Source organism: Tupaia chinensis, unplaced genomic scaffold (assembly GCF_000334495.1).
Source record: "Tupaia chinensis unplaced genomic scaffold, TupChi_1.0 Scaffold000578_2, whole genome shotgun sequence".
Classification (NCBI taxonomy): Eukaryota; Metazoa; Chordata; class Mammalia; order Scandentia; family Tupaiidae; genus Tupaia; species Tupaia belangeri.
Genome location: NW_006160094.1, coordinates 95757 through 122940, shown reverse-complemented (window position 1 = coordinate 122940; position 27184 = coordinate 95757). Strand labels below are relative to the sequence as shown.

Here is a 27184-nt window from a genome sequence, read left to right as displayed (position 1 = left end):
CTCAAGGAATAATGTACTTTGACTCTCTTTGTGTGAGTCTAGAAAATACTGTTAGATATTATGTGACTATTTAATGCATCTCTTCCTCCAGCATATTTATATGATGAGCTATTATCCTTTACAATTAGAAGATGCAATATTGTGATTACTCAAACAAGCACTCTTTAATAAGCCTTAGTTGTATTTATTATACAATTTATTCATTTTTCATAATTACAGTAGAATTAACTACAGCAGTGCTTTATGCAGCAGTAATAGACAATATGACCCTGAGTGAGTTTGCTCTGTTAAATACCAAGATATTAGAAGTATGATTAAAATATTTTGATGGCACTTCTTTTCTAATGTAACATTTCTAAACAATTTAAAACTTTTTTTTTTTTAGCATTTCTAAACAATTTAAAACTTTTTTTTCTTATTGCAAAGATGATATTTTTCTGTTGGGAAAACTGGGTAATACATCCGTAAGCATAAACAGAAAAGTAACAATTTAATGCCCCAGTCAGAGATAACCACTTCTTTTTTTTTTTTTTTTTTTTTTTGGGGGTTTTTTTTTTTTTTTTTTTTTTTTTTTGGGTGTGTTCTTTTCTGTAGGGTGTGTGCTCTCACCAGAAAGATAGAGACAGAGAGATAGAAAGAGAGAAATCACCCCTCAGGGGGGATGGCCATGCTGCAATCCCTTCTCCTCCATTCTCCTCCTCTTGGGATCTTGGGCATGCACACACACGAGTCCGGCTTGAGTTTAAACCACCGAGACTGGGACTCGAACCATGGTCAACTACATGGGAGTCCAGCGACAAAGCCATTACACCAACTGCTGGTCCCAGAGATAGCCACTTCTAATATTTGGTAGCTTTTCTCATGAATATATTTTTAAAAAATTGAGCCATATGACTCTATAACCAAACACATCGTAAGGATTTTTTATGTTTTCAGATATTTAAAGAAACATCTTAAAAATAGTTTCATTATAAAAATATGTCCTAATTTACTTAGGGATTTTATATCTTTTACATATTTTAAGTAAAACCCTGAATTAAAAAATAAGTTTTTTAGCATGTGCTTGCCAGAGAGAGACAGACAGAGATAGTGAGAGAGAAAGTGAAAAATCACCCCCCAGGGGGATGGCCATGCCACAACCCCTTACCCATTCGGCTCTCAGGATCTTGGGCACCCACACACACATGGCCAGCATGATTTTCAAGCCAGCAGGTTTGGGACTCAATCCGGGGTTGGCCATGTGGGAGTCCAGCAACATAACTGCTACACCATCTGCTGGCTCCACACCCTGGGTTTTTTAAGGTAATGAGAATGATGATGGTGATTATGATGGTATATGACTTTATATATTACCATGACAATTTCCTCCGATAAGTTCCTAGAAGTGAAGAATCCTAGGAAGGCCTAGACCAATAGGAGTGCAGAGCTGGAAGGCTCAGGATGCACACTGCCAACGCACCCCCTTCCCCGAGTTGTGCCCGCTGTAGAACTCAGAGCACAGGAGCATGCCCCTTTCCTCAGGCTTTCCCAGCTGAGCTTGCATTTTTTCACTCATTTTTCCCCAATGTGTAAGCAAACAAAAGTAGTTTTATTTTAAAAATGTGTGTTTCTTTGATTTTTCGTTATGCTTAAGTCTTATGATTAGTATCTCTTACATATTTTGAAGTCTGCTCATTTTTATAGTGGAATGTTCCCTCATTCATTTTTTTTATACTAAACATAAACACAAGGACCATGTCTATTATTTCCTTTCCAGTGTGTATAATATAGCACTTCAAACACCATTTGTTAAATTAATAGTATGTCTACTATACATTCTCAGTTTTTTACCTTTTCATTTTTAACAGCCGTATTAAGATATAATTGACATATAATAAATTACACATATTTAAAATACAATGTGACAAATGTGTAACATATACACACATAAACACACTCCTGAAACCTTAACCATAGTCAACACACACACATATATATACACATACACACACACACACACACACACTCCTGAAACCTTAACCATAATCAAGATAATATACCCTCACCTCAATGAGTGTGTATATATATGTGTGTGTGTGTATATATACACACACACACACATACACACATACACAAACACTCCTGTAACCTTAACCATAATCAAGATAATGAATATATCCTCACCCCAATGGATCCATATATATGTATATGTATATACACACACACATATATATATGTACACACACAAACACACACATACTCCTGAAAACTTAACCATAATCAAGATAATATATCCCCACCCCAGTGGGTTCACACACACACACACACACACACACATATTCCTTATGCCCACTTATTGGCTCTTCCTCCCATCCCTCCTTGTTTCTGGCACCCACCGATCTGCTTTCTGGCCCTGTAGTTGGCATGTTCTGAAGTCCTGTGTAAGTAGAGTGATACACCATGTTCTCATTCTCATCTGGCTTCCTTTGTATGGCACAGTGTTCCTGCAGAGCCACCTGCTATAATGTGGGTTGATAGTTTGTTCCTGGACCTTGCTGAGTTGTGCTCCATGGTGTGTTTATAAATTTTACCATGAACATTTGGGGTATTCCTGATTTGGGGCTCTTACAAATGAAGCTGCTACAAACATTCTTTGTACAAGTCTTTGTATCAGCATTGCTTTCTTTTCTCTTGGCTCAGTAGGAAGGGATCAGCTGGATCCTATGGTAGGTGTGTGTTTAACTTTTGGAGAAAATACCAAATTATTTTTCAAAATTACCATTTTATAATACTACAAGTATAATACTACCAGGGCTTGTTTTACAGAGCTTATCCTTAATTAACTTTTTATGCTGTTACAAATAGTATTTTAGAGTTTTTTTTTTCTTTTTTAAATTTCCTATAGGGTGCATACACTCACGAGAGAGAGAGAGAAAGAGAGAACTCATCCCATAGTGGGGATAGCCACCCCACAATCCCTTCTCCTCCATCTCTTCTTGGAATTTTGGGCATGTGCACACATGTGCCCAGTTTGATTTTGAAGCCACCATGTTTGGGACTACAACTGTAAAATTGACCATATGGAATTCAGCTGCCATAACCCCCCACCACCTGCTGGGGCAGTATTTTAAATTTTCATTTCTGATTTGTTGTCTCAATTTCTGATTGTCACTAGTTTATAGAAAAGTAATTTATTTTTGGATATTAATCTTGTATTCTGCAACCTTGGTAACCTCAGTTATTAATTTGCAGAGGGTTTTGGAGATTTCATTTAATTTTCTTCATAGACAATCAGATCCTCTGCAAATAAAGGCAATTGCATGTTTTATTTCCCTGTCTGAATAAGTTTTACTTATTTTGCTTTATTACACTGGCTAAAACTTCTGATACAGTGTTGGACAGAGAAGAGTGGGTACCCTTCTTCTATTTGTAAGCATGGAGGGAAAGCATTCAGTCTTTCATGACTTAGTAAGGTGTTAAATTTAGGCTTCTCATCAGTGTCCTTTACCAGGGTGTTCACGTTCCCTTCAGTTCTTAATTGTCTTAAGATTTTAGCAGGAAACGATGTGGGATTTTGTCTGCATCTATTGATAGTAGGCAAATTATATTGATTTTGAATGTTAAACCAAGTGTGTATTTCTATGATAACCTTACTTGGTTATGGTATTTTATTGTATTATTGGATTTGGCTTGCTAAAATTTTGATTCTAACATTTGCATCTATGCTTATGAGTGTTATTGGCCTATAGGTTTCTTTCCTGGTAACAGCTTTATCTGCTTTTGCTATCTAAATACTGTGCACTTCTTAGATAGTAAGGATTCCCTCCTTTCAGTTTTCTAGAAGACTCTTCATATAATTACTGGTATTATTTATTTCTTAAATATTTAGTGGAAGTCACCAGAAAAGCCATCTGACTGGCATTTTCTTTGAAGGACATAGAATTCTAGATTACAGGGTTGTTGCCCCTACCCCAGTATTCTAAAGATGTCACTGCCACTTGCATTGTTGCCAATATGAGATCTGCTATCCCTGTTGTCATTGTCCCTATATATGCAGAGTACCTTTATCTATGACTGCTTTTGAAATGTTCTTTTTTTTTTTACTAGTTTTGATTAATTTGGCCATAATATACCTTGGTAAAATTATCATGTTTCTTGTGCATCAGCTTGGAGTCTGTGTGTTTATATCTTTATTAAATTTGGAAAATGTTCTGCCATTATTTCTTAAAATAATGTTTCTGTTTCCTCTCTCTTCTTTCCAGTTACTGGTATAGTAGACCTTTCCGAGTTACAGCTTTCATGCTTTGTTCACTCTTTTACTCTCTTCTCCCCGAGTTTCTGGGTAGTCTTTATTGCTCTGCCTCCACATTTGCCAGTAACTTCTATTAGGTCTCACATACCATTAATCTCACCCACTGTATTTTTCATCTTATACATTGTAGGGTTTTTTTGTTTGTTTGTTTTTTGGAGAGGTTTTTGTTTTTTCTTTGTTGTTGTTTTTGTTTTTTGGGTTTTTTTGCTATGGCGCGTGCGCTCGCCAGACAGACAGAGAGAGACAGAGAGACAGAAAGCGAGAAATCACCCCCTAGGGGGGATGGCGATGCCGCAATCCCTTCTCCTCCATTCTCCTCTTGGGATCTTGGGCACCAACTATAGAAAAATAAAGGCATAGAAAAACACACACACACAAAATATATATGCATTGTGTTTGGTGACAGAATTATAGGTATTTTTTTCCAACAATTTTAGTTATTTTCCAAATTGTCTGGAGAGTAGGCTCCATATTAATAATAATTAATAATAATAAAAATATATATATATATATTTCCACATGTAAATACACCGAATGGCCTTGGCTGCTAATTAGAACATCTGTGTCAGCCTTGGGTCAGTTTGGATCATTTTCTACATTGTGGTTCATATTCTCCTGCTTCTTTGCATGTTCGATAATTTTTTATTAGATATCAGGCATTATGATTTTTACTTTGTTGGGTGATGGGTATTTTTGGTTTTCTGTATATATTTTTGAGTTTTGTTCTGATATCCAGTTAAGATACTTGGAAACCAATTGATCCTTTCATGCCTTGAGGTTTGCTTTGTGAAACCTGAGAAATGCTCGGTCCAGGGCTAATTATTTCCCCTACTAAGATGAGGTCATCGGTGTACTTTACCAGTGCCGTGAGAATTCCGAGTGTTTTCAGTCTGGCTAGTGGGAACAGGGCAGTGCCTGCCGCTCTGGGGAACATAGAGCTCCTTGGACTGTTGGCGTCCAGGAGCTTCTTTACACATGTGCCTTTTTATTTTGCCCTATTTTCTTGTTTAAACTTTAAATGAGAAACTTTATCAGTCTTTATCTTTATGATTTCTGTGATTGGTGTCACACTTAGAAATAACTTACACGTTTAAAGCTTATGAAAATATATCTTTTTTCTAGGATTTTAATTGTCTTATATTTAAGTGTGTTATTAATATGGAGCCTACTCTCCAGACAATTTGGAAAATAACTGAAATTGTTGGAAAAAAATACCTATAATTCTGTCACCAAACACAATGCATATATATTTTTTGTGTGTGTGTTTTTCTATGCCTTTATTTTTCTATAGTTGTGATGCTAATGTGTATCATTTAGTAGTTCGTCCAGTGTATCTTCAACATCTTTTATGTTGCTACATAATCTTAATTATATTTTAATGACTGCATTATATTTGATCAAGTGACTTTGTTGTAATTGTATTACCTTCACCTATATTGTTAAGCCTTTTCAGTTTTTTTTTTTTCTTCTTTTTTCAGGGATTTTATCACAAGGTACATGTGCTCACCAAAAAGAGACAGAGACAGGAAGTGAGAAATCACCACCAAGGGGTAAGGCCATGTTCCAGTCTCCTCTCCTACATTCTCCTCTTGGGACTTTGGGCATCATATACACACACCTGGCATCATTTTCAGACTACAGTGTCTGGGAATTGAAACGTGGAGTCACCCAGGTGGGAATCCAGTGCCTTAACAACCACACCACCTGTTGGCTTTAGTTTTTTCCTTTTTAAATGGAGAATTTAAAATATGACTACTGGGACCGGCAGTTAGTGTAATGGCTATGTCACTGGACTCCCATGTAGTTGACCGTGGTTCAAGTCCTGGACCCGGTGGCTTAAAACTCATGCCAGGCGCGTGTGCGTGCGTGCCCAGGATCCCAAAGGGAGAATGGAGGAGAAGGGATTGTGGCGTGGTCATCCCCCCTGGAGGGTGATTTCTCACTTTCTGTCTCTCTGTCTCTCTCTGTCTCTCTGGTGAGTGCACTTATCCTATAGCAAAAACCTCTACAAAAAAAAAAAACAATGACTACTGGGCAGGGCATTTTAGAGAATCTCAAATTCCTGTTTGTACAGGACTCTGCAGAAGCAGAGATGCAGGAAGGGCCCTGACTCCTCATGTCATTGCATCCCTCTTAAAGCCCACTCTAATACGAGTAGTAAAATCCTGTCTGCAGACACATAAGAGGATAAAAACATCAGTTCTTAATTATCCACATTATTTATTACTCATGTACTTATAAAAAAATCTAAAATATCTAAAAAGTAAAATAAAATATAAAAAAAGTTTTCGATCTCCAGTTCTAGTATGCATTAAGATGACATCTGAATTATTTTCTAATTATTATTTGTGCTTGGTTATTTTTAGGAAAGTTACTTTTCAAGTCAAGTACATCATAATGCAGAATTCTTTATCAATACCACCAAAAGATCAAGGTAAGAGACGCTATGCTGAGGAAAAGGTAATGTGTATGTTAAAAATAATTTATACATTAAGTGTCACTATCCTCTAATCATAAGGTGACTTATTTCCCAGAATTACAAACAGAAACTGTAATTATGTATAATAACTCAGCTTTCCAGCTGACCGTAGTTCGAGTCCCAGACCTGGCAGCTTGCTTTCTCCCTTTCTCTGTCCCACTCTCTCTCTCTCTGGTAAGCACAAATGTCCTATAGCAAATTAAAAACAATAATAATAATAAATAAAATTAATATTAAAAAATTAAAAGAGAGAGAGGTGACATTTGCTCAGGATACTAACATACGTGTAGAAGCCAACCAAATGGAAGAAAGGGACCAAGAGATGTGGTTTTAAAGCAAGGAAGAACAAGTAACATTGTAAACAGAGATCTAATGAGAAATTCTAGCTCTTCCTAGTTATGTGTTTTCTCATTTTAGATAAAGAGATTTCATTTCACATTGTAACATCCTCTAATGATAATTTTTGCTATCTTTTAAATTTTAGTGTCATGATTATTTCTTTCTGTGTAAGAGTATTACTTTACTTATTTTACCACAGCTTTTTATCTCTTATATTCAAAACTTGGGGATAAGATTTATAGTTTTCCCATAACTTTTTCTTTTTGGTATTTTCAGATGATGAGCTAATAGAAATGTAAGGATAAACATTCTGTGTTGGAAAAGAGTAAATTATAGAAAGTGGTAAACTGTGTTGGGACCAGCAATTAGAGTAATGGCTATGTCGCTGGATTCCCATGTAGTCGACCGCGGTTCAAGTCCTGGACCCAGTGGCTTAAAATTCAGGCCGGATGCGTGTGCATACGTGCCCAGGATCCTGAAAGGAGAATGGAGAAGGGATTGCAGCGTGGCCACTCCCCCTCGGGAGTGATTTCTCACTTTCTGTCTCTCTGTCTCTCTCTCTCTGTCTGGCAAGCACACGCGCCCTATAGCAAAAACCTCTTAAAAAAACAAAACAAAACAAAAAAAGAAAAACTGTGTTTCTCAAAAAGAGACATGTGGGCTGGCCTCATGGTCTAGTGGGTAAGAGGGCTAGATCCCACATAGCTGGCCATGTGATCCAAATCCTGGCTGGATACTGGTGCACTTATGCCCCAAATCCCAACTGGATGGAGAAATGGAACAGAAGGAATTACAATGTAACCATGCCCTGTTAGAAGTACTGCTTCCTCTTTCTCTTCCTATCACTCCCTCTGTCTTTCTGGCAAGCACACATGTCCTCTGGCAAAATTTTCTAAAAACAATGCAGAAAACAGCATCAGAGACCCAGCCTAGGTGGTGAAGCCTGTGGCCTGCTGGGCTGGAGTGCTGGAAGCCACCCTGAGGTTCAGATTCCACAGGTCAACCTTGAAAACACAGTGGGGGCACATGAAGACAGCCAAGCAAGCCCCTGAGGAGCTGGAGACTGGAGAAAGGGCTTTGCAGTATGATGAGACTCTGTTGAGGATCCTCTCTCTTTTTCTCTCTTTCTCACTCTCATGCATATTCACATGCTCTCTATTATTTTAAATAAATAAATAAATAATTTATGGCCAACTGTAGTTGTAACTTCCACTTTTAGATTTGTTGAAGGAAAGACAAAACCACCAGGAAGATGGAAAATAAAAGTGAATTTATTTACTTGCCAGATAAGAAAACTCACATGGGTAAACAGCGTGGCCAAATGGTTCTCTGACAGGAACAACTTACGTGTTTTATGTGCTTGGAAGGAGAAGTTCACCGAAGTTAGGCCAGAGTGATTGAAGTTCGCACACTGGCTAGGGCGAGGTAAAGTTGAAGTCCCTGCACTGCTGGTTAAAACTGGTCTTGCTGTCCGTTGGTCAGCAAGAGTCTTCATGTAAGTCGGTGGAGGTCTGCTTTACTGGAGCCATTCAAAATTGCTAGTTATTTGCCCAGCTTCATAGTTCAGTTTTATCATTTCATAGGCAAGTCTGCTACAAGTAGACATGTCTTTTTTTGTTTTGTTAGGTGTTTTCCAGTGTGCTCACTGGAGAGACAGACAGACAGACACAGAGACAGAAAGAGGGAAAGTGAGGATTCACCCCCACCTCAGGGGAATGGTCCTGCAGCAGTCTATTCTCCTCCATTCTCCTCATGGGATTCTGGGCACATGCACATATGCACCCGGCGTGATTTTTAAGCTGTCAGGTCCAGAGCTCATACCATGGTCAACCATGTGGGAATCCAGCACCTTAATCCCTACACCAATGGCCAGCCCCAACAGGTCTTCTATCAAGGTCTTCTACCCCTTTTCTCAATTCTGTCCTAACACTCGAGCTGCGTAAACATAGCTTTCCAATCATGAGTGCTGTTCCTGTTTAATGTCGGTAATAGGAAGTGTGTGGAAGAAAGCAGATGCTTTGAGACAGAGACACAGTCGGTCTTAATGGCCCCTCCAGAGCCATTGCTGTTAGCACAGCATTCCCTGAACAACTACTATTCGTTTTCAAAATCCGTGCATTATTTGACTGCAGAGCTGTAGCCATTTCTGTCTATCCTGTGAATTAGTATTTGGAGCTTCGGGGGCGGGGGGGACCTCAATTTTCTGTTTCAGTACAATACTTTTAAAATAAATAGTAATGGCACGACATGAAAATACATTCTTATGTCTTACAGACATAAACATATATAGTTACCTCTTACAGAAATGAACATCTTGATATTAATGAATATAGCATTTTATAACTTAAGTAAGGAATACTTGACAAGCTAGGTAATATTCATATCCTTTTAAATGTGTGAGGATGTGACTTTTATTTTGAATTAGTGTCATTAGTCCAAAGTCCTTGATAGGACTTATGCACGTATGCACACGCATCCGGCCTGAGTTTTAAGCCACTGGGTCCAGGACTTGAACCGCAGTCGACTACATGGGAGTCCAGCGACATAGCCATTACTGTAATTGCTGGTCCCAACACAGTTTATCACTTTCTATAATTTACTCTTTTCCAACACAAAATGCTTATCCTTATATTTCTATTAGCTCATCATCTGAAAATACCAAAAAGAAAAAGTTATGGGAAAACTATAAATCTTATCCCCAAGTTTTGAATATAAGAGATAAAAAAGATTTTCTGTCTTTATCAGAAAGGTTTATAGTGGGACCAGGAGATGGCATAATAGTTATGTAGCTGGACTCCCACATAGTCGACCACGGTTTGAGTCCCAGATCCAGTGACTTAAACTCACACCGGGCACGTGTGCATGCATACGCAAGATCCTGAGAAGAGAATGGAGGAGAAGGAATTGCAGCGTGGCCATCCCCCTTGGGGATGTGATTTCTCGCTTTCTGGCTTGCTGTCTCTGTGTCTCTCCAGCGAGCTCACATGCCCTATAACAAAAATGCCTCTCTAGACAAATAAAAAAAAAAAAAAAAAAAAGGAGGCTTAAAACATGCTGGCATGTGATGAGTTCTCCAAATATATATTAAATTATGTTGAAAATGCTTTAAATTCTCGAACCTTCTTTATAAATCATATCAGATGCTGTGAAAATGTTTTAATCTTTTGTTTTGTTTTGTTTTTTAATGAAACACCAAGCTGAAGTTCTAAGGTCAATGAAAGCAAACATTCTTTTAGCAAATGTTTATTCCCTTTGAAGAGGTGGTAACTAAGGAGCAAAGCCCTGAGCTCTGCTCCTCCAGCTGTCGCACCCAGCAGGACCCGGCTGCCTGTGCAAGCAGGAGTTACTTTTGGGGAATTTAACCTGAAAGTGGTCTATCATCTCTACATCCGTAAAGTCACCAGGAACTCTAAATTAGTAAATACTAAACCTTTGCTCCTAAGCAATATACAAGGTTACTTTCCTGTAGGCTCCTGGTTACCACACTCCTGCTTTATGTGTGTTTCTGTTTAAAGATACTTTATTTAATATATATTGATTCCTTAACATTGAAGTCACAGAGACACCACTGACTCACACCTGATTGAAGCTTTTTGAACTCATGTGTTTTCTCTATAAGACACATCACTGTCTTCTAGTTCTTAGTACACTAAATAGCACTTCAGCACTGTGCTTGACAGCCATTTTAAACAGTAAAATCACCCAAGAAAAGCACAGAAATGCAGACCACCATGGGACTGAACAGGCTGTGACAAGGACACTCAATTTACATATGGGAGCTGAAACAAGAATGCAGAGTAGAAAGTACCTGTCAGGTGGCTCAACTTTTGCACGTGTCCATGAATGACCACGAAAGTGCCGTGAGTATTGATTTGGAGGTTGCAAACTAATTTTACCAAGTAGGCAAATTAACAAATGAAGAATCTGCAAATAATGAGAATCAACTCGATGTGAATGTACCTTGAAAAGTCTTTCAAAGCACAGTAGAAATCTCAGGAGAATTTGCAGAATAAAAGTCATTTTGATAACATTTAACTCAGATATGATGACTTCGTGCCTTGTCAATATTTTACATTTTAAATTAATAGAGTAACAAATATATTAGTTGGAAGTGACCACAGTTCTTAGCTCAGTAAAGCTAGAAAGAAAACCACTGTTGCAAGTTCTTGGGCTCACCAGCTTTCACATTAATGCACAGTAGCAAGGGGGATCTACTGTAATCTGAAGTGTGGCCTTCATGGTTAACACTGTCATGTGACCTCATTATTGGAGAAAAAAATTCCCCCTGTCTTACTGAAATACTACGTTGCCAAATAGGTGAAATTCATATGGAAACATTTTAATAGTAACAAGTGGTATAGATGCTGTTCTTAGACTTTTGATTCCATTTTATACTGCAGACCAAGTACAAATTGACATTTTCAAGCTGGTTTGGGTTAACTCCTTAATGTTGGAAATTGGAACTTTCTGATGTAATGACTTCTGTAAAATAGCATGTTGTGCTGTTGACAGAACAAATGGAAAACACACACGTACCTATAGAAGTATCCTTGAGAACAAAGTGGAAATGACCCAGGTGGTTGCAACTATATCAAGTAGGCCTTATATGGAAATTATTTCCTTATCTGGAGATAAAACAGTAGAGTTTAAAATAGTCTTATTAATAAATTCAGGTTGTGATTATTGTTTTTCAAAATAGCTGTATTTTCGCTGCTTTAAAAACAGGCTGGTAATCGGATAATTTTCTTGGGCATGCATCACTGTCAGTGTGGCCGGTTGGCATCAGAGTCACTCAGAAATTCCAATTAACCATGTAAATATATTTCATAGCATCACAGCTCACTTTGTCAGAACCCCTGCTGCCTTTCTATCATTAATGAAAATGCAGGTGCAAATAGCATTTATGTACTTTGATAGAAAGCAGTTGGAGACATGTCACTGTGGGACACAACACTTTCAGATTATGTACATCTGTTCAAATAATGTATCCAGCCCCAGCGACAGGAACACGAGGATGGAAACATCTGCCCCTGAGACCATTTGCCATATAGCAGATGCTTACATCTTTATTTATGCAGATGGTTGGTGTGAGGAGTTGAGCAGAGATAAAGGCAGAGTAGTTTGACAGGGGCACGTAGGGCGTTATGCAAGCTAAAAATGTCGGCCAGGCATTTTTCACATATAAAAGTCTACTATCACGAGTAGTAGAAATTCTGTACCTGATAATGCTTTCAACAGAATAGACTTTCAATAGTTATCTTTAAATTAGTTAGCATCAAAATCCTAAAAGTGTTTATTGAAATTTCAGTATCCAGTTTGCATTTGTTTTTCTAGAGAAATTTATTGTTTTTGCTTTGATAAAATAATTTTAAATGATTTTGAATACATTCTTTTCCCTTTTGGGGGAGCACATGCCCTCAACAGAGATAGAGAGAGGAAATGAGAAAGAGAACATGAGAAACCCCCACCACCCCCTCCCCCAGGGGAGATAGCCGTGCTACATCCCTTCTCCATTCTCCTCTCAAGATTTTAGGCATGTACACACGTGGACTGGGGGCCATGTGGGATCCAGCGGCCTTAACCTCCATGCCACCTGCTGGCCTGCATTTTGTTTCTAAAAATTCTATAAAAACAGTACTCTACTTTTTTAAAAAAATTATATACTACCAAGAGAATCTTGTGATATTTCTTAAAATTGGTTGAAAATGTCACCAGTTTGAAGAGAATTTATGAACTAGCCCATGAATATTAATGCAAATTAAGTAAAATAATTTGAATTATTACATATTTATAAGATTTTTATCAAGCATTTTATCATTTAATTTGTATTCTAACATTGCTAGTAAGTAATATTTTATTATAATTAATGTTTTTATTAGGACTAACTACCTTTTTCTACTTTGTTACCAAAACTCTGTCCTATTGATATACCATATTATATTCTCAAGGAAGCAAAGATGAAGGGACAAAAACTTAACAAAAAGCAAAACATTTCCACATTTGATTTTCTGTTCTCTTTCACACACACACAGACACATACACATGCATTATAGAATCTCAAGAGATGGGAAGTTAGATTTTATCTAGTTCAGTACTTTAAGAACTTTTTATTTTCAAACCTTTCTTCAGTCTTAAAAATTATTCAGGACCGACCCACTCCAGAGGCACAGCGGTCAGTCAAGTGCTCTGCAGACTGGAAGCTGGTAACTACACGTTTGGGTTCCTGAGTCTTCCTGGGAGACACACCAGGCACTCAGGATTCTGAGACACTGGAGGGCTGGGAGAGAGGATTGTGGTGTGGAGAGACCCTGATAAAGTGCCTTCTCTCTCTCTCTCTCTCTCTCTTTCTCTCTCTCTCTCTCTCTCTGTCTCACATGTGTGCTAATCAAGAGTGAAAAACAGCACTGCAGACTGTGAAGTTGTATATGTTTATGTATTGTATCCATCAATGTGTTTACCATATTAGTGGTTATATGCAGAAAAATGTATTTATGAATTTATTTTAAAACAATAATAATAATAAGCTCATTTTATCTTAACTAACCTAGTTGAATGAAATTGAACATGTTTTTATGTAACGAAACAAAAAATTGGAGGACTGGCACTGACTTAGATTTTTACTAATGTCTCTGACGTCTGGTTTCCTAGAGGATACTTGGAGTCTTGTATCTGGTCAGTCTCTTGAGGTGTTCTTGCTCAACTATTTGAAGAAAATCCAGCTTTATGATATTTAGGAAGGGAGGGAGGATTTTGAAAGTCTTTTCAGATAATTGTTTATTTATCTGGGTATTTTTCTTTGCTACTACACCAAAACTTGTCAGTTGATAACGTGTTAAAGTTTAGTAGTAATGTAAAATTTGAAACCACATCAGTGTACCTTGTATTACACTAAAATGAGTTTTTTACCCATGAAGGTAACATGATACATTGGTTACTTAGAAGACATTAGTTCACAGAGTTATGCAGATCTCCTTTTAGCTATTTTTGAAATCACGTTCATTGACATAATCACCAGTCTCATCTGTAAAATCTTCAATAGTGGGAACCTTTAAGCTCCAGGTGGTGAATTTGTTCCCCAAAAGTCCCATTGCCTCTTGAAAGAATTTTTATCATTGGCAACAAATACTTCCAGGAATTTTTTTCTTGTAATAACAAGCGCTGTTCACTGACTTTTGAGAAAACATCTGCCAGATACCCAAGTCGCAAGATGTTCTTCTAACGTATTTTAGCATGCATCTGTCAAATGGTCTTTCAAGTAAAAATGGTATTCCATGAAGAAACAGCTTGCTCAGCTCTGCCATGAAGTCAAGTGTTTTCCTCAAGGCAGCTGTCCTACCTCGTGAGCAACAGAAGTGCACTGGGAGTGTAGACCATTCTGCCATGCAAAATATTAAAAAGGCTCGTACTCGAGGACCGAGATTTTAAAAAACAGAATGTTTTTGTTCTGCTACGAGAGCATGATGGCAGAGAACCCAACTGCTTGGGCAGCTCGCTGTCACTGCCTCAGTCCGGCCACAGTGCCAGAGTGGTTTTACCTTTTGCCCCATCCATGCTACGTGTGCAGATGTCAGCACAGAGGAAAAGACAGGCGACGTCTCAAGATTAGTATGAAATTAGAGTGCTGGGACAGTCCCCAGGTTTCTGCTTTGAGAAACACCGACATGAGTGTCTAAGCCTCCCCAGGTTCTACAGACCATGCTTTGAGAAACACCGACATGAGTGTCTAATGTTCTCATGCTACTGCGGGGAACCCACGGCCAGCAAAGGTTCGGATTCCTATTTTGTCCAGATTCACTCGGTGGGGCCTGGACAGCCACAGCCAGATCTCTGCTCTCTGCTTTCCACGCAGTGCAGTCTTGCTTACCTTTCTCTTAGAAACTCCTACCCAACCCCAAATAAAAAGGCCCCAGATCTGAACCATACACATAGCTTGGATGTTTTATCACACTGACTAGAGGGGCAGAACTTGCTACATGAGGCACTGAGGAGTTCTTTTAAAGATTTTTTCTTTCGGGTCTAATATTATTAAGCGACCCCAGTTTTAGAAGCAGAGGGTTTGGGATTGTCATTGGGAAATTTCTAAAAAGTTTACATTATTTTTAAAGTTACAGAAGACCTTAGTATTGTTATCTTCCTTTATTTTTGCTCATCAAAACAAAACAAAACAAAACAAAAACACAACATTGTTAGCCCTCAAAAGTGGTATTAGTTCATTGGGTACTTGTCATTTTACTAGAGTTCTATTCTGGGCTGAGTCCATAGCTCAGTGATTAGGGGAGGTGGATCCCACATGGCTGCTCACTTTTCAAAACCCAGAAGTTTGAAGAACATGCCAGGCACAAATGTGTGCACGCCCACAATCCTGACAGAATGCTGAAATGGAGGAGGGAGGGTTGTGGTGTGAGCACACCCCAGCAGAGGGTGCTTTCTCTCTCTTCTTGTGCTTGCTCGCATGCTCGCTCTCTCTCTCTCTCTCTCTCTCTCTCTCTCTCTCTCGTGACTACACACACCCTCTTGCAATTAAAAGAAAACAAACAAACTCACAAATACTTGAAGTTATGCTCTAGTATAAGCCTGATGTGTTTTCCAGAAACTCTGTAAAGGGAGGTCACTTGTATAAGAAGCCTGCTTTTATGTCCCAGGGCATTGCAGATTGCTCTGTGAACATTTCATTGACACCATTAACAGTCTGTCTGGAAACGATGCTGTAGATTCCTGTTAGAAGAAGAAAGCTTTCAGGCCGACCCCGTAGTCTAGTGGTTAAAAGAGCCAGATTCCACATGGCCAATGATGGTTTGAATCCTGGCCCTGACAGCTTGAAAAACATACCAGGCACATGGGTGTGCCCAAACTCCTGACAAGGTGGAGAAATGGAGAAGAAAACATTGCACTGTGATCCTGCCTCGTTGGGGGATGCTTTCTCTCTCTGTGTGTCTCTCTCTGGCAAGTATCTCACCCTCTGGCTATTAAAAGAAGCAAATTTCACTCTCCTAGAAGTTACACTCCTTGATTAGAAAAGAAGGTTGTTTAAAAAGACCTTTATTTTCTCCACATTGAGATGGATTATGTTACACTCACCAGTTATTGGAGAAGACTGACCTATCACCAGGCCAATTGCAAAGCACTATAATAAGTTTAGTGTGTCAGATGGAGGGAGAACAGCTTAGGTGTCCAACAGACCTGGGTTCAAATCCACTTCTCACTAGGCTTGTGACCTTGTACAGATACTCAGTCTCACATCTATAAACACAGATGTTAATATCAGGAATTAGTGGAAGGTTGGTGAGATGAATGGTTGAGCATCTAGTCTGACCATGTTCTGAGCAGTATTTTAGTACTTCTTAGTGGAAGTTAAATATTCTAGAAGGTTGCAGGAAGAATAGAACTTAATACATGGAGACAAGGACTATATACACTATCCACAATAAATTTTCTCACAAGGAAAAGGAAACAGGATCCAAGGACTCCATAAAAAGTCCTTTAACAACTATAGAGTTGTTACGTTTGTGTTTGAGAGTTAGTAGTTCTATCATTCATTAAATAATATATTGTCTGATGACCGGATGCTCTTCTGGGGACTGGCATCCTGGCAGTGCACAAAACAAGCCCCTGCTCTCTGGAGCTTACATTCTAATAGAAGGAGATAGATAAATAATTTACTATAAAGGTAACTTTAGTGAAGGATAATGAGAGCAGAAAGAAGAAATTGGCATGGAGCTGAGCAGCTATTTTTACTCTTTTTTATTTACATATTTTTCCATGAGAGAGACATACACAGAGAGAAAGAGAGCCAGTGAGTGACTGAGCCAGGCAACCAACAGAGCCTCAGGCCGTAATCTCCGCAGCCTCTGCCTGCCAGGATCACGGACATGCACGTGCTCCTGGCATGTAGAGTCCTCAGCTCCTCATGGGATCTTCCCATGTTGTTTCAACGTCATGGAGTATGATGTTCCCGCCATACCACCTGCCATGGCTGGCTGAGGGTGGCCACTTTTAGACAGGATGTTCAGAAGGGTCTCCCTAAGGACTGGGATTCAGACTCTGAATGCCGCCTGGGAAACCTGGAGAGAAGCGTGGGGCCCAGAACAATACTCCATTTTCTTATTCTGAGGTACGCATTTTTAGACATTGTGACGTTTCAGGACTTAAGGTGGAGGAGTTGTGCTGCTTCCTTCTTTCCCCACCCCAGAAACGGTTTCCATAAATGCATCTGTGCATTGCAATCAAAGACAGAAGGCAAGTTTGGAAATAGAAAGATGAGGCAGAGGACAAGCTCCTACATAACGGCCTCTCCTTTCTCCATGAAGTCACTGCCAAAAATCATGGACAAACGCAGATGGCTCTTGCAAGGCAGGCGTGGGGTAGAGAGTGGCTCAGAAAAGCAATGGGAGAATCCCAGGCTAGCCCCAGTGAGAGCTAAAGGGCTTCTGTTGGGGACAAGTGATTGTGGGATTGGTCTGCAGCTCGAGACTAGAAACTTAACCTTCCCACATTGTACAGCATCACCGTGGCTGGAGATCCCAGCAGGAGGCTGCAGGCAGTAAAGTGGAAGGCACAGGTGGGGGCCAGCCAAGGAGGAGGCTGTAAGAACAGAGCAGTGGGGTGAACCCAGCATGTGCTGGGATGTCCATGGATGATCCGGAACTTGGAGCACCTATGTAAGTGCACATACGTACAAATGCACGTGGCCTCAAAGCAGGGAGAATGCCGGGGAACTGCAGTCACCCCATCACTTCAGGGAAGGAAGGAAGAAAGTTAACTCTTATGCATGCCTAACTTGTAGGTGAAAGTTGATGTTCCTTTCAGTCAAGTTTTGTAGTTATCATCAAAGGACAGAAAACATTTTGATAGAGAAGCTGGGCAGGTTTCAAAGGAAAGAGAATCCAAAGTGGTCACCACAGCTTTCAAACTCTGGTGACTGTTCTTTGTACCACTCAGGTCATCTGATGGGTACCGAACCAAATGAGGTTCAGACCAGTCCTCAGTCACTCTCTGCCAGAGAAGCAAAAGTGTGACCCACACAGTTGTCGAGGAAGAAGTCTTTATCACAGGTGTCCTCATCTGGGAGACAGGTTTGCTCAAAAGATCATACCCCAAATTTGTACAGGGATGGGATTTTATGGAGGAATTATTCCCATCCAAGTCTTCGACCAGGCTCATCTATTCAAATGAAGGACTGAGACTTGTGCAGTTCTGATTGGTCTACTTAAGCAACGGTCCAATTGGTCCATTGTTGAAACTGGTACTGTTCTGATTGGTTGCTCTGCAGCAGCCAGCATCCACCCTGTCTTCCCAGCACTGGAGGGTAGAGGTATCAACCTGAGGTCATTCAGCTCTGCTCAGAGGCACATATGCCCTCTGAGCCAGCCCACAGAATGATAGTCAGCACCAAGTCTGTCACATCCAAGCTAGTTCTGGCCAGGTTACGTGATGTCATTGGCCATCTCAGAACCTGGAGGTGCTCGTCATACATGTAGCCAAAGCTGACCAGCTCCACGAAGGTAAACTGCAAGTCCAGGTGGCTTAGTACCAGTCACTGCCTGGTACTTCATTTCGTTTCCCTTCATCTTCTTCAGTGTTGTAGGTGGTCTCTCTATGTTAAGGGAAGGTATGCCTTGATAAATAAGTAGCAGTCAAGACTTACCAACAGAAGTGTTAGGGAATAATTATCCACATAGCAAGGAGATACGTCACTTCTAAAAGACTTACTGCTATCAACCTTGTGCATTCATACTTACAAATCATGGACTATTGGACCTAAAAGCTGAGGTATAGAAAAACTTGCAGCAAAAAATGTTATAGGTCTTGATCAATCAGAAGTTAAAGCATCTAAGAAACTATACTGTAAAGCAGTAGAAGAGTTAACTTGTTTTAAATGTAATTGCACACTCCTCAAAAATGTCCCTTTTATATAAATTAGACCTACTTTGGATTTTTTGTTTTTGTTTTTTTTTAGTGAGGTTTTTGATATAGGATGTGTGTGCTCTCCGTAAACCTACTTTGGATTTTTTGTTTTTGTTTTTGTTTTTTTTAGTGAAGTTTTTGATATAGGATGTGTGTGCTCTCCAGAGAGACAGACAGACAGAAAGTGGGGATGGCCATGCCACAGTCCTTTCTCCTCTATTCTCTCAGGATTTGGGGCACACATGTGCACACACCCAGCATGAGTTTGAAGCTGCTGGGTCCGGGACTCGAATCACAGTCAACTATGTGGGAGTCCAGCGACATAACCCTTACACCATCTGCTGGTCTCAGTAGACCTACTTTTAAAATTGTAGTCTAAAAATAGCTAATAAAATATACAACATTCATAATAAAAAAAAATGTAATCTTTCTGATCACAGCCCCCTGCTTTTAACTATTCTGTTGAAACATTGTGATCTTTAGCACTTTAGTTTCATAATTGTGGTATCTTAAACAAACACAAGAAACTTCCAGCCTCCTGCCTGTGTCCCAGTTTAATTGTTCCAACCGATTTGCACATTCTGGTGTTGAAACCTTACGTTTATCCCACTAAGGAAAAGGTTGACTTCAGCAGCTGTCATCTCGTTAGTCATCCCAGATACTTTACCGTTCCACCTACTATTGAAATACAAGATTTGAAAAGAAGGGAGTGTTTTTAATTTGTTAGTGGACGACTTCCTCACTCAGTTTCTCTTGCAGATGTGCCCATGCTCGCCAGTCCTGCTGAGAAACAGCTGGCTCAGCAGATGCCCGAGTCTCCTGGCAAGATGGCGGGCTCAGGTATTTTGTGGTGGGTAACGGGATGTCGGGTGACATGATCTGCTCCTTGTGTGACTGTGTTGAAGTTCAGGTTCAAAGTCCCAGTTTCAGCTGTGGGACCCACATGAATGTTAACAATTCTAGTGATAATAACAACAAGAGTAAGGATAAGATTAATAAAGCATTTGGGAAGTTTCCATTTGTTTTGCTCGGTGTTCTCGGAAGGTCCCAAGTCCTTAAATTGTTATGCTACTCATTCCTGGATTTTGGTGAAGATACTGACTTGATTGTTTTGTAATGTTAAAAGAAAAATAAACAAGTCAATTTAATAGAGTAGAGTTTAATAGAGCAGATCTTAACACAGTTTAGATCAGGCAGTTGTCCCTGGACTTCCAAACAGCTTGGCCAGCTCCAGCCAGCCTCATGGTCAACTCGGCCTCTTAAGTCAGCAGAACTGGGAAGTGAGGTGTGCAGTGAGAGGAAAGTGTCGTAAACAAAATGTAAGTGAGGGAGCGAGGTAGAGAAATGCTTGGTTACATTCTGAAGTGTGTCTGCATTAACACGGTTTAAAAGGCGGGATGCCTGTGATTGACTGAAGCATAGCCTCCATGACTGACTGTAATTTAGCAACCAGCTCAGAAAAACAGCCTAATACAGGATTTTGGCTTATCCATAGCAATCAAAGTGTGGAAATACAATGGCTGTTTTAGGCCAAAATAGTTTTTTTGTTTTAAGAGAGGTTTTTACCATAGGGCGCATGTGCTTGCCAGAGAGACAGGAAGCCAGAAATCACCCCCCAGGGAGGATGGCCACATGGCCACACCACAATCCCTTCTTCTCCATTCTTCTCTTGGGATTTTGGGCACATAAGCATGCATGCCTGGCGTTAGTTTTAAGCCGCCAGGTGTGGGTCGTGAACCATGGTCAACTACGTGGGAGTCCAGCGTTGTAACCGTTAAGCCATCTGCCAATCCCCAAAATAGTTTTATTTAACAATTCCCCTCCTTTTGGACTGCCTCTCATGAATAATGAACAAAATCTTGTACTTGTGTCAGATACATTTTGCCAAGAGAGAGACAACTTAATGTTTCTAAATGTTTTAAAAACAAATGATTATCTCAACTGTCTTTTTTCAGAAACTCTTGAACTCAAAAACAATTCCTCCCAGAAATAAGAACTAATAAAAGAGGCTTAATTAAAGTGAAGTCGACATTAGGGAAGTTGAGAATTATTAAAATGTATTTATAATGATAAAGATTTTAAGTGTACTTATTTGGGACATGATTTGGCTGACAAGGATAGTTACTTAAATTTAACAAACCATTTTGTGGGTTTTTTTTTTCTTTTATTGCCATTATTTTAGAGGTTAATTGGCTTTTAAGTTTTTTCATAAACGATGTTTGTTTCTTCATGCTTTATGATATATTTGCATTTTGAATTTATTCAGTTTTATGGGTTCTAGTTCCCATTTTGATACCAATTTTTCTTTCTGTACTGAATCTAAAACTTTTTTCATAATGATTTCCTCCGCAAAATACTCAAATGTACAAAAAAGGGCCTCAAATTTCTGCCCCACAATTCCATGAGCTCACGTATTCCACTTTTGCATTAAGAAAGTGCATGACTATTGCTCTCGCTGCCACTAGGGATGTGCCCAGTGTACCTAGCCCACCTTCAGCCCCATGGCAGAGTCATTGCGATCTGGACTCTGGACATAACTGCACTTCCGGAATGTTGTCTACTAGAGCAGTCTCCTCTCCAGCTAGGGTCTGAGCCACAGTGGCCTCACTTAGGCAGTATAAACAAAAGCAAAGCCAAGCAGGAAGGAGTGTCCTCATAAAACAGCTCTTTAAAATGCACACTTTTATTGCCATTATTTTAGGTTAATTGGCTTTTAAGTTTTTTCATAAACGATGTTTGTTTCTTCATGCTTTATGATATATTTGCATTTTGAATTTATTCAGTTTTATGGGTTCTAGTTCCCATTTTGATACCAATTTTTCTTTCTGTACTGAATCTAAAACTTTTTTCATAATGATTTCCTCCGCAAAATACTCAAATGTACAAAAAAGGGCCTCAAATTTCTGCCCCACAATTCCATGAGCTCACGTATTCCACTTTTGCATTAAGAAAGTGCATGACTATTGCTCTCGCTGCCACTAGGGATGTGCCCAGTGTACCTAGCCCACCTTCAGCCCCATGGCAGAGTCATTGCGATCTGGACTCTGGACATAACTGCACTTCCGGAATGTTGTCTACTAGAGCAGTCTCCTCTCCAGCTAGGGTCTGAGCCACAGTGGCCTCACTTAGGCAGTATAAACAAAAGCAAAGCCAAGCAGGAAGGAGTGTCCTCATAAAACAGCTCTTTAAAATGCACATATGTTAGCTCCTATTCACATTGAATTGTTAATCCAATTAGCACTTTGTCAACTGGGATACAAAAATTTGCAAAGGTTGGGGGTGGTAAGCTAGCTGTGGGTATGGGAGCAGACTGACAAGAACCTGAGGAGAGGGATCAGGCTTGGAGAAGGTGAAAGTGCCACTGTGGACATCCACAGGAGAACAGATACTTCCACAGTTTAACTGGGATCATTTCTTCTCCTTTCCTTCACATGCCTCTCCAAGTAGAAACCTGGGCTTGAGGAGTCAGAGCCGTTTCCATATAATGAGCATTCAAGATCAGTGCCTTTTTTCCCACCAAAAACAGGTGTCAGGAACCTCCTACTTACTGGCAGGAGAATGTGTTAAACTGATGTCTGCCGGGCCTGTGACATATGGTAGGAACTACCCTGGCACCTCTGTGGGTATTTTTCTCATTTAATCCTGACAGTAATAGACACTGTCAGACCTAGATGGTAACATTAAGGTGCAGTGACTTGCCAAAACCACAGGTACATGACAGAGCCAGGATCTGAAGCCAAATCTGTCTAAATCCTAACTCTTTGATCTCTAGAAACCTACAGTCTCTACTGGAGACCATGGTCGTAGCCGTCCCCCCCTTATTTGCTATATTGCCTTGCAGGGGGGAAAGGGCCAGGGTTTGAGTCCCAGCCCTGTTACTTACTGGCATCAGGATCTTTACCTATAAAATGGACATAAATAGTAATCCCTAACTCAGGTGATTGTAGGGATTATGTAATACTTGCATTTTGCACAGGCCTGACACCTAACATATTACTCATATTGGAACGCCAGTGAACCAGCTCAGCTCCTCAGAAAATGAGAATTCACTTTCCTGCTAAACCAGGCGATGTACTCCCTGTTCGGCACGAGGACGCTCACAGGCCTGGGCTGCATGGAAAGTGCCCGCGTGGTGTTGGTGTCGTTAGGCAGGAGGAGAGTTAGGGCAGCTCGGCCGCGCCATGGAGATTGGACACTAGGTCCAGGATGTAAGATCTCCAACTGGAAACGTGCTTTTTTCCTTTTTATTGTTTCTAATTTCCTGAAATGTGGGTCTGAGATGATGACCCTAAGAGACCCTCGTCTGCAGACATGTGGACCAGAAAGGATACTCGGCTCCCTGGTCCTCAGCAAACAAAGGAGCATTTGTCCCTGCTGTCGGACTTCCACAGAGCCCACTCGCCGGTCAGCACTCCATAAATTCTTGTTACTGTCACTGTCACGGCAGCCCCTGGCCGCTGGCTTGGGGAGAAGGTAGGCCATGCCTAAATGTGTTTATAGGCTTCTCAACAAAGTTAAGTTGAGCTCCCTTCCCAGGAGACATTTCTTTTATTCTACACGTCTCCAGGGTTTTGTCATATTTACTTTAACCAGAAACCGTCTTGGGAACCAGTATGAACCCCAGCTGGAATTTACTATCTGAAAGCAAAATAAGAGAGAACAGTGATACCAATAAATAAGGTGGAAAAGAGGGTTTTTCAGCTTAATCAAATGAATGCCTCAACAATACCTCACTGTTTTGGCTCTTTAGTGGCTAAGACTTGGCAGCATTTTCTTTGAGTCTAGATCCAGGGGGCCCATGGAAAGAGCAGGGACACTTCCTGTTTGCCTGCCTATCCCCTCCCCAGCTGAGCAGTGGGTCTTTGGGTCCAAACACCTGAATCATGGGAATTGGTCGAAACTGCGAGGAAACAGAGAGCAGGAACCACTTAGTTCAGAAGCAGCAAAGCAGGCCTTTGGGCTGCCAGTGAAAATCAGGACATGGCTTGTTTATAGCTGTCTAGAGAAGCAGCCCACGTACTTGGTCCTAGGACTACTGTGTCAGCCGCACCCCGAAGCAGTCGGTGGAGCTGGGCTGGACACGGGCGCCTGGTGCTCTGGAGCCTCGTCCTCCCTCTGCCATCTCAGACCCACTCCTCCCAGGGCAATGGAGGAGCAGGAGGACACCTCTGCACATTCTCCAAACAAACATCCAGCAGCCTTTCTGGATTTGTCAAAATCCTATGGCAGGGCCAGCCGGTGGCATGGTGGTTAAGATGCTGGACTCACACATGGCCAACTGTGGTTCGAGTCCTGGACCTGGAGACTTGAAAATCATGTGGGGCATGTGCACGTGTGCCTAAAATCCCAGGAGTAGAACGGAGGGATTTCAGAGTGGCCTCCTCCTGGGCGTGGGGGCAGTGATTTCTCACTTTCCCTCTTAACTGTCTCAAGCACAAATGCCCTATGGCCAAAGCCTTGAAAAAAACACCTTATGACAAAATGTAACTTTTACAATCCACATTTACTTTCAAGTGACTATTCACTGTCCGTGAGTTTTCTCTAATAAGTGGACTTTGAGGAAGAAAGTGTAATTTAATAGTAGTAAGAGAAATGTCAGGGTTTGACAAGCCATTTCGAGTTTCGATTTTCTTTTTCTACTTAAAATGCAGAGATGGTATTAAATTTTGCTATTGATTAAGGCACTTTAGTCTCTCCAGCTTCCTCTATGAAGGGAGAAAGCTGACTGCTCCGTACTGGAACGGGGCAGGGCTGGGTCGTGCACACGGCCTGGTAGCTTCCTCAAGTCTCATTTTCCTTAATCTGTGAAAGGGGGACAATGACACTTTTTGGCGGAGTCTGGGAAGGGGCTCCATTGAAAGACCCAGCACAGATTCTAGACCATAATGAGGGCTCCACATCTTCTGTTTCCCTTAAATCAACAATTACAGCAACTTCTCACAAACCATGTGTGTCACTTTTCAACATAGTTATTTTCATGAGCTTAACATATTTAAAACAGCCCACATTAAAAATCCTACTATGAAGTATTCTAGTTGAATAATTTTGCAAAACTAATTTTACTAAGTGAGGCTTTTATATTTCCAGTTAATAAAAGTCCACAATTTAGTACCTAAAAGTCCTGAGAGTCTCTTTAACTGTGTTATGGGTAATTTTGCAGGATTTCCAGAAATTACGAATGTCAGTGGAAAGTCCTGCTTGTTGTAATTTAGCGCACAGTTCTGTAAGAGCCGTAATTCAGTAGGTGCAGGCGAGGGCGTTTAGATCACGCATCTGCGAGTGGCCTCCTGACTGTCTAGAGAGACCTACAGTCACACCATCTTGTAATTTAGAGTTAAAAACTTAATGACATTTTCAGCTTTTCAGAGGATTTCTATTGTTCAAACTACTTTAAAAAAAAAAAAAGCTGTAGTTATTCTAACATAACTGACCTTCATCACAAATTGTGTTTTATCTTTATTTTTTTTTTTAGAGGTTTTTGCCTTAGGGTGCATGCACTCACCAGAGAGACAGAAAGATAGAGAGCCAAATGTTCCGGAGAACAAGTCCCAGGACTCCAGTTGTCCTTGGGAAGTAACGAGCTCTGAGATTTCTCAGGGCTTAACTTTGGGGGCGGTTATGCACGGGCTGTCAGGTTACTAGATTAATTACTTGATCATTAGCTATTTTTGTCATGAAGTAGTCAAGGAAAATATTAGGTTGGTGGAAAAGTGATTGTGGTTTCAGATTGTGAATTTTAAATCATTGTAACTAGGTTCAAACACGTCTTTATTCATCAAAATAGGAACCACTGCAATCAACACATTTTTGCCAACGAGAAGTAAGTTTGTTTATTCCTGTAGCATAAAAATCCATGCTTTGGGATTTGACAGACTCTTGGAAAGCATCTTCTGCCTCCTGCTGGTTGTGGAAGTGTTTTCCCAGCAAAAGGTTGTTGAAGGGAAAGGTGCCTGAAGAAGCAGTGTCAGTTGGCAAGAGGTGAATACGGCAGATGAGGCAAGACGTCGTAGCCCAATGCGTTCAACTTTTGAAGTGTTGATGGTGTGATGTGCAGTTGGGCGTTGTCATGGAGAAGAATTGGGCCCTTTCTGTTGACCTATGCTGGCTGCAGTTGTTGCCATTTTTGGTGTGCCTCATTGATTTGGTGAGCATTCTTCTCAGATGGTGTGGTTTCACCAGGATTCAGAAAGCTGTAGGGGGTCAGACTCCAGCAAACGGTGACCACGACCTTTGCCTGCTGCAAGTTTGACTTTGGGAATTAAAGCATTGGAGCTGCTCCTTGGCCCAGCCACTGAATCGAGTAACGCAAAAATCAACAACTTTTTGTTATACATCACAGTCCTTTCTAGAAATGGTTTGTTATCGTTGTGTAGAATAAGAGATAATGTTTCAACACAATTATTTTGACTTTTGGTCAACTCATGAGGGACCCACTTACCAACCTTTTTTACCTTTCCAATTTGCTTCAAATGATGAATGGTCGATGAAAACAGAATGGTTGATGTTCAGTTCATAGGCAGCTTCTTATGTGTAGTTGTGAGAATATCAGCTTTGATGATTGTTCTCGATTGGTCGTTGTCAGCTTCCAAAGGTTGGCCACTACGCTCTTCATCTTTGTGGCTCTCATCTTTGCAGACTTGTGGAACCACTACAGCACTGTACATTCATTAGCAGTTCTGGGCCACGTGAGTTGTTGATGTTGTGAGTTGTCTCTGCTGCTTTATAATACATTCTGAATTTGAGTAAGAAAATTGCTCGAATTTGTTTTTTGTCCAACATCATTTCCATGGTCTAAAATACGTATAAAGTAAACAGCAAGTAATTAGTTATTAGCAAAAAATATAAAGCAAGAAATGCACATTAAAATTATGTATGACATAGCACATATTTAAGAAGATATCCAATATCAGGGCCAACATGTGTGTAGTGGTTAAGGCACTAGACTCCCACATCACTGATCACGATTTGAGTCCCAGACCTGACAGCTTGCTTTCTCACTTTCCCACTCTCTCTGCTGAATTAAAAAATAATAGCAATAAGTAAAATTAAGTAATTCTTTTTTAAAAAAGAATGTATGCAACATTAAATGGCAAATTTGAATGATGCAAAATCACAGTTACTGGGTTGTCAGAAAAGTCTTAATGTTATTTTTCTGTGTTATTCTATACAAA

At 40.2% G+C, this 27184-nt stretch overlaps 1 protein-coding gene across 7 annotated transcripts in view; it reads left to right on the top strand.

Annotated features, from left to right (window-relative positions):
- ZNF438 (zinc finger protein 438) overlaps window positions 1–27184 on the top strand; it is a 216790-nt gene that overhangs the window by 177619 nt on the left and 11987 nt on the right. For 5 of the 7 annotated variants that reach the window (XM_027775614.1, XM_027775613.1, XM_006158262.3 and 2 more), the window contains 2 exons: window positions 6658–6725; window positions 19773–19853. In XM_027775614.1, coding sequence (XP_027631415.1) covers window positions 6689–6725; window positions 19773–19853 — 118 coding nt within the window. In that variant the 5' untranslated portion in view covers window positions 6658–6688. Of the gene's footprint in view, window positions 1–5804; window positions 5842–6657; window positions 6726–19772; window positions 19854–27184 lie in introns of those variants that run through there. The other 2 variants (XM_027775616.1, XM_006158270.3) reach the window with 2 other exon arrangements.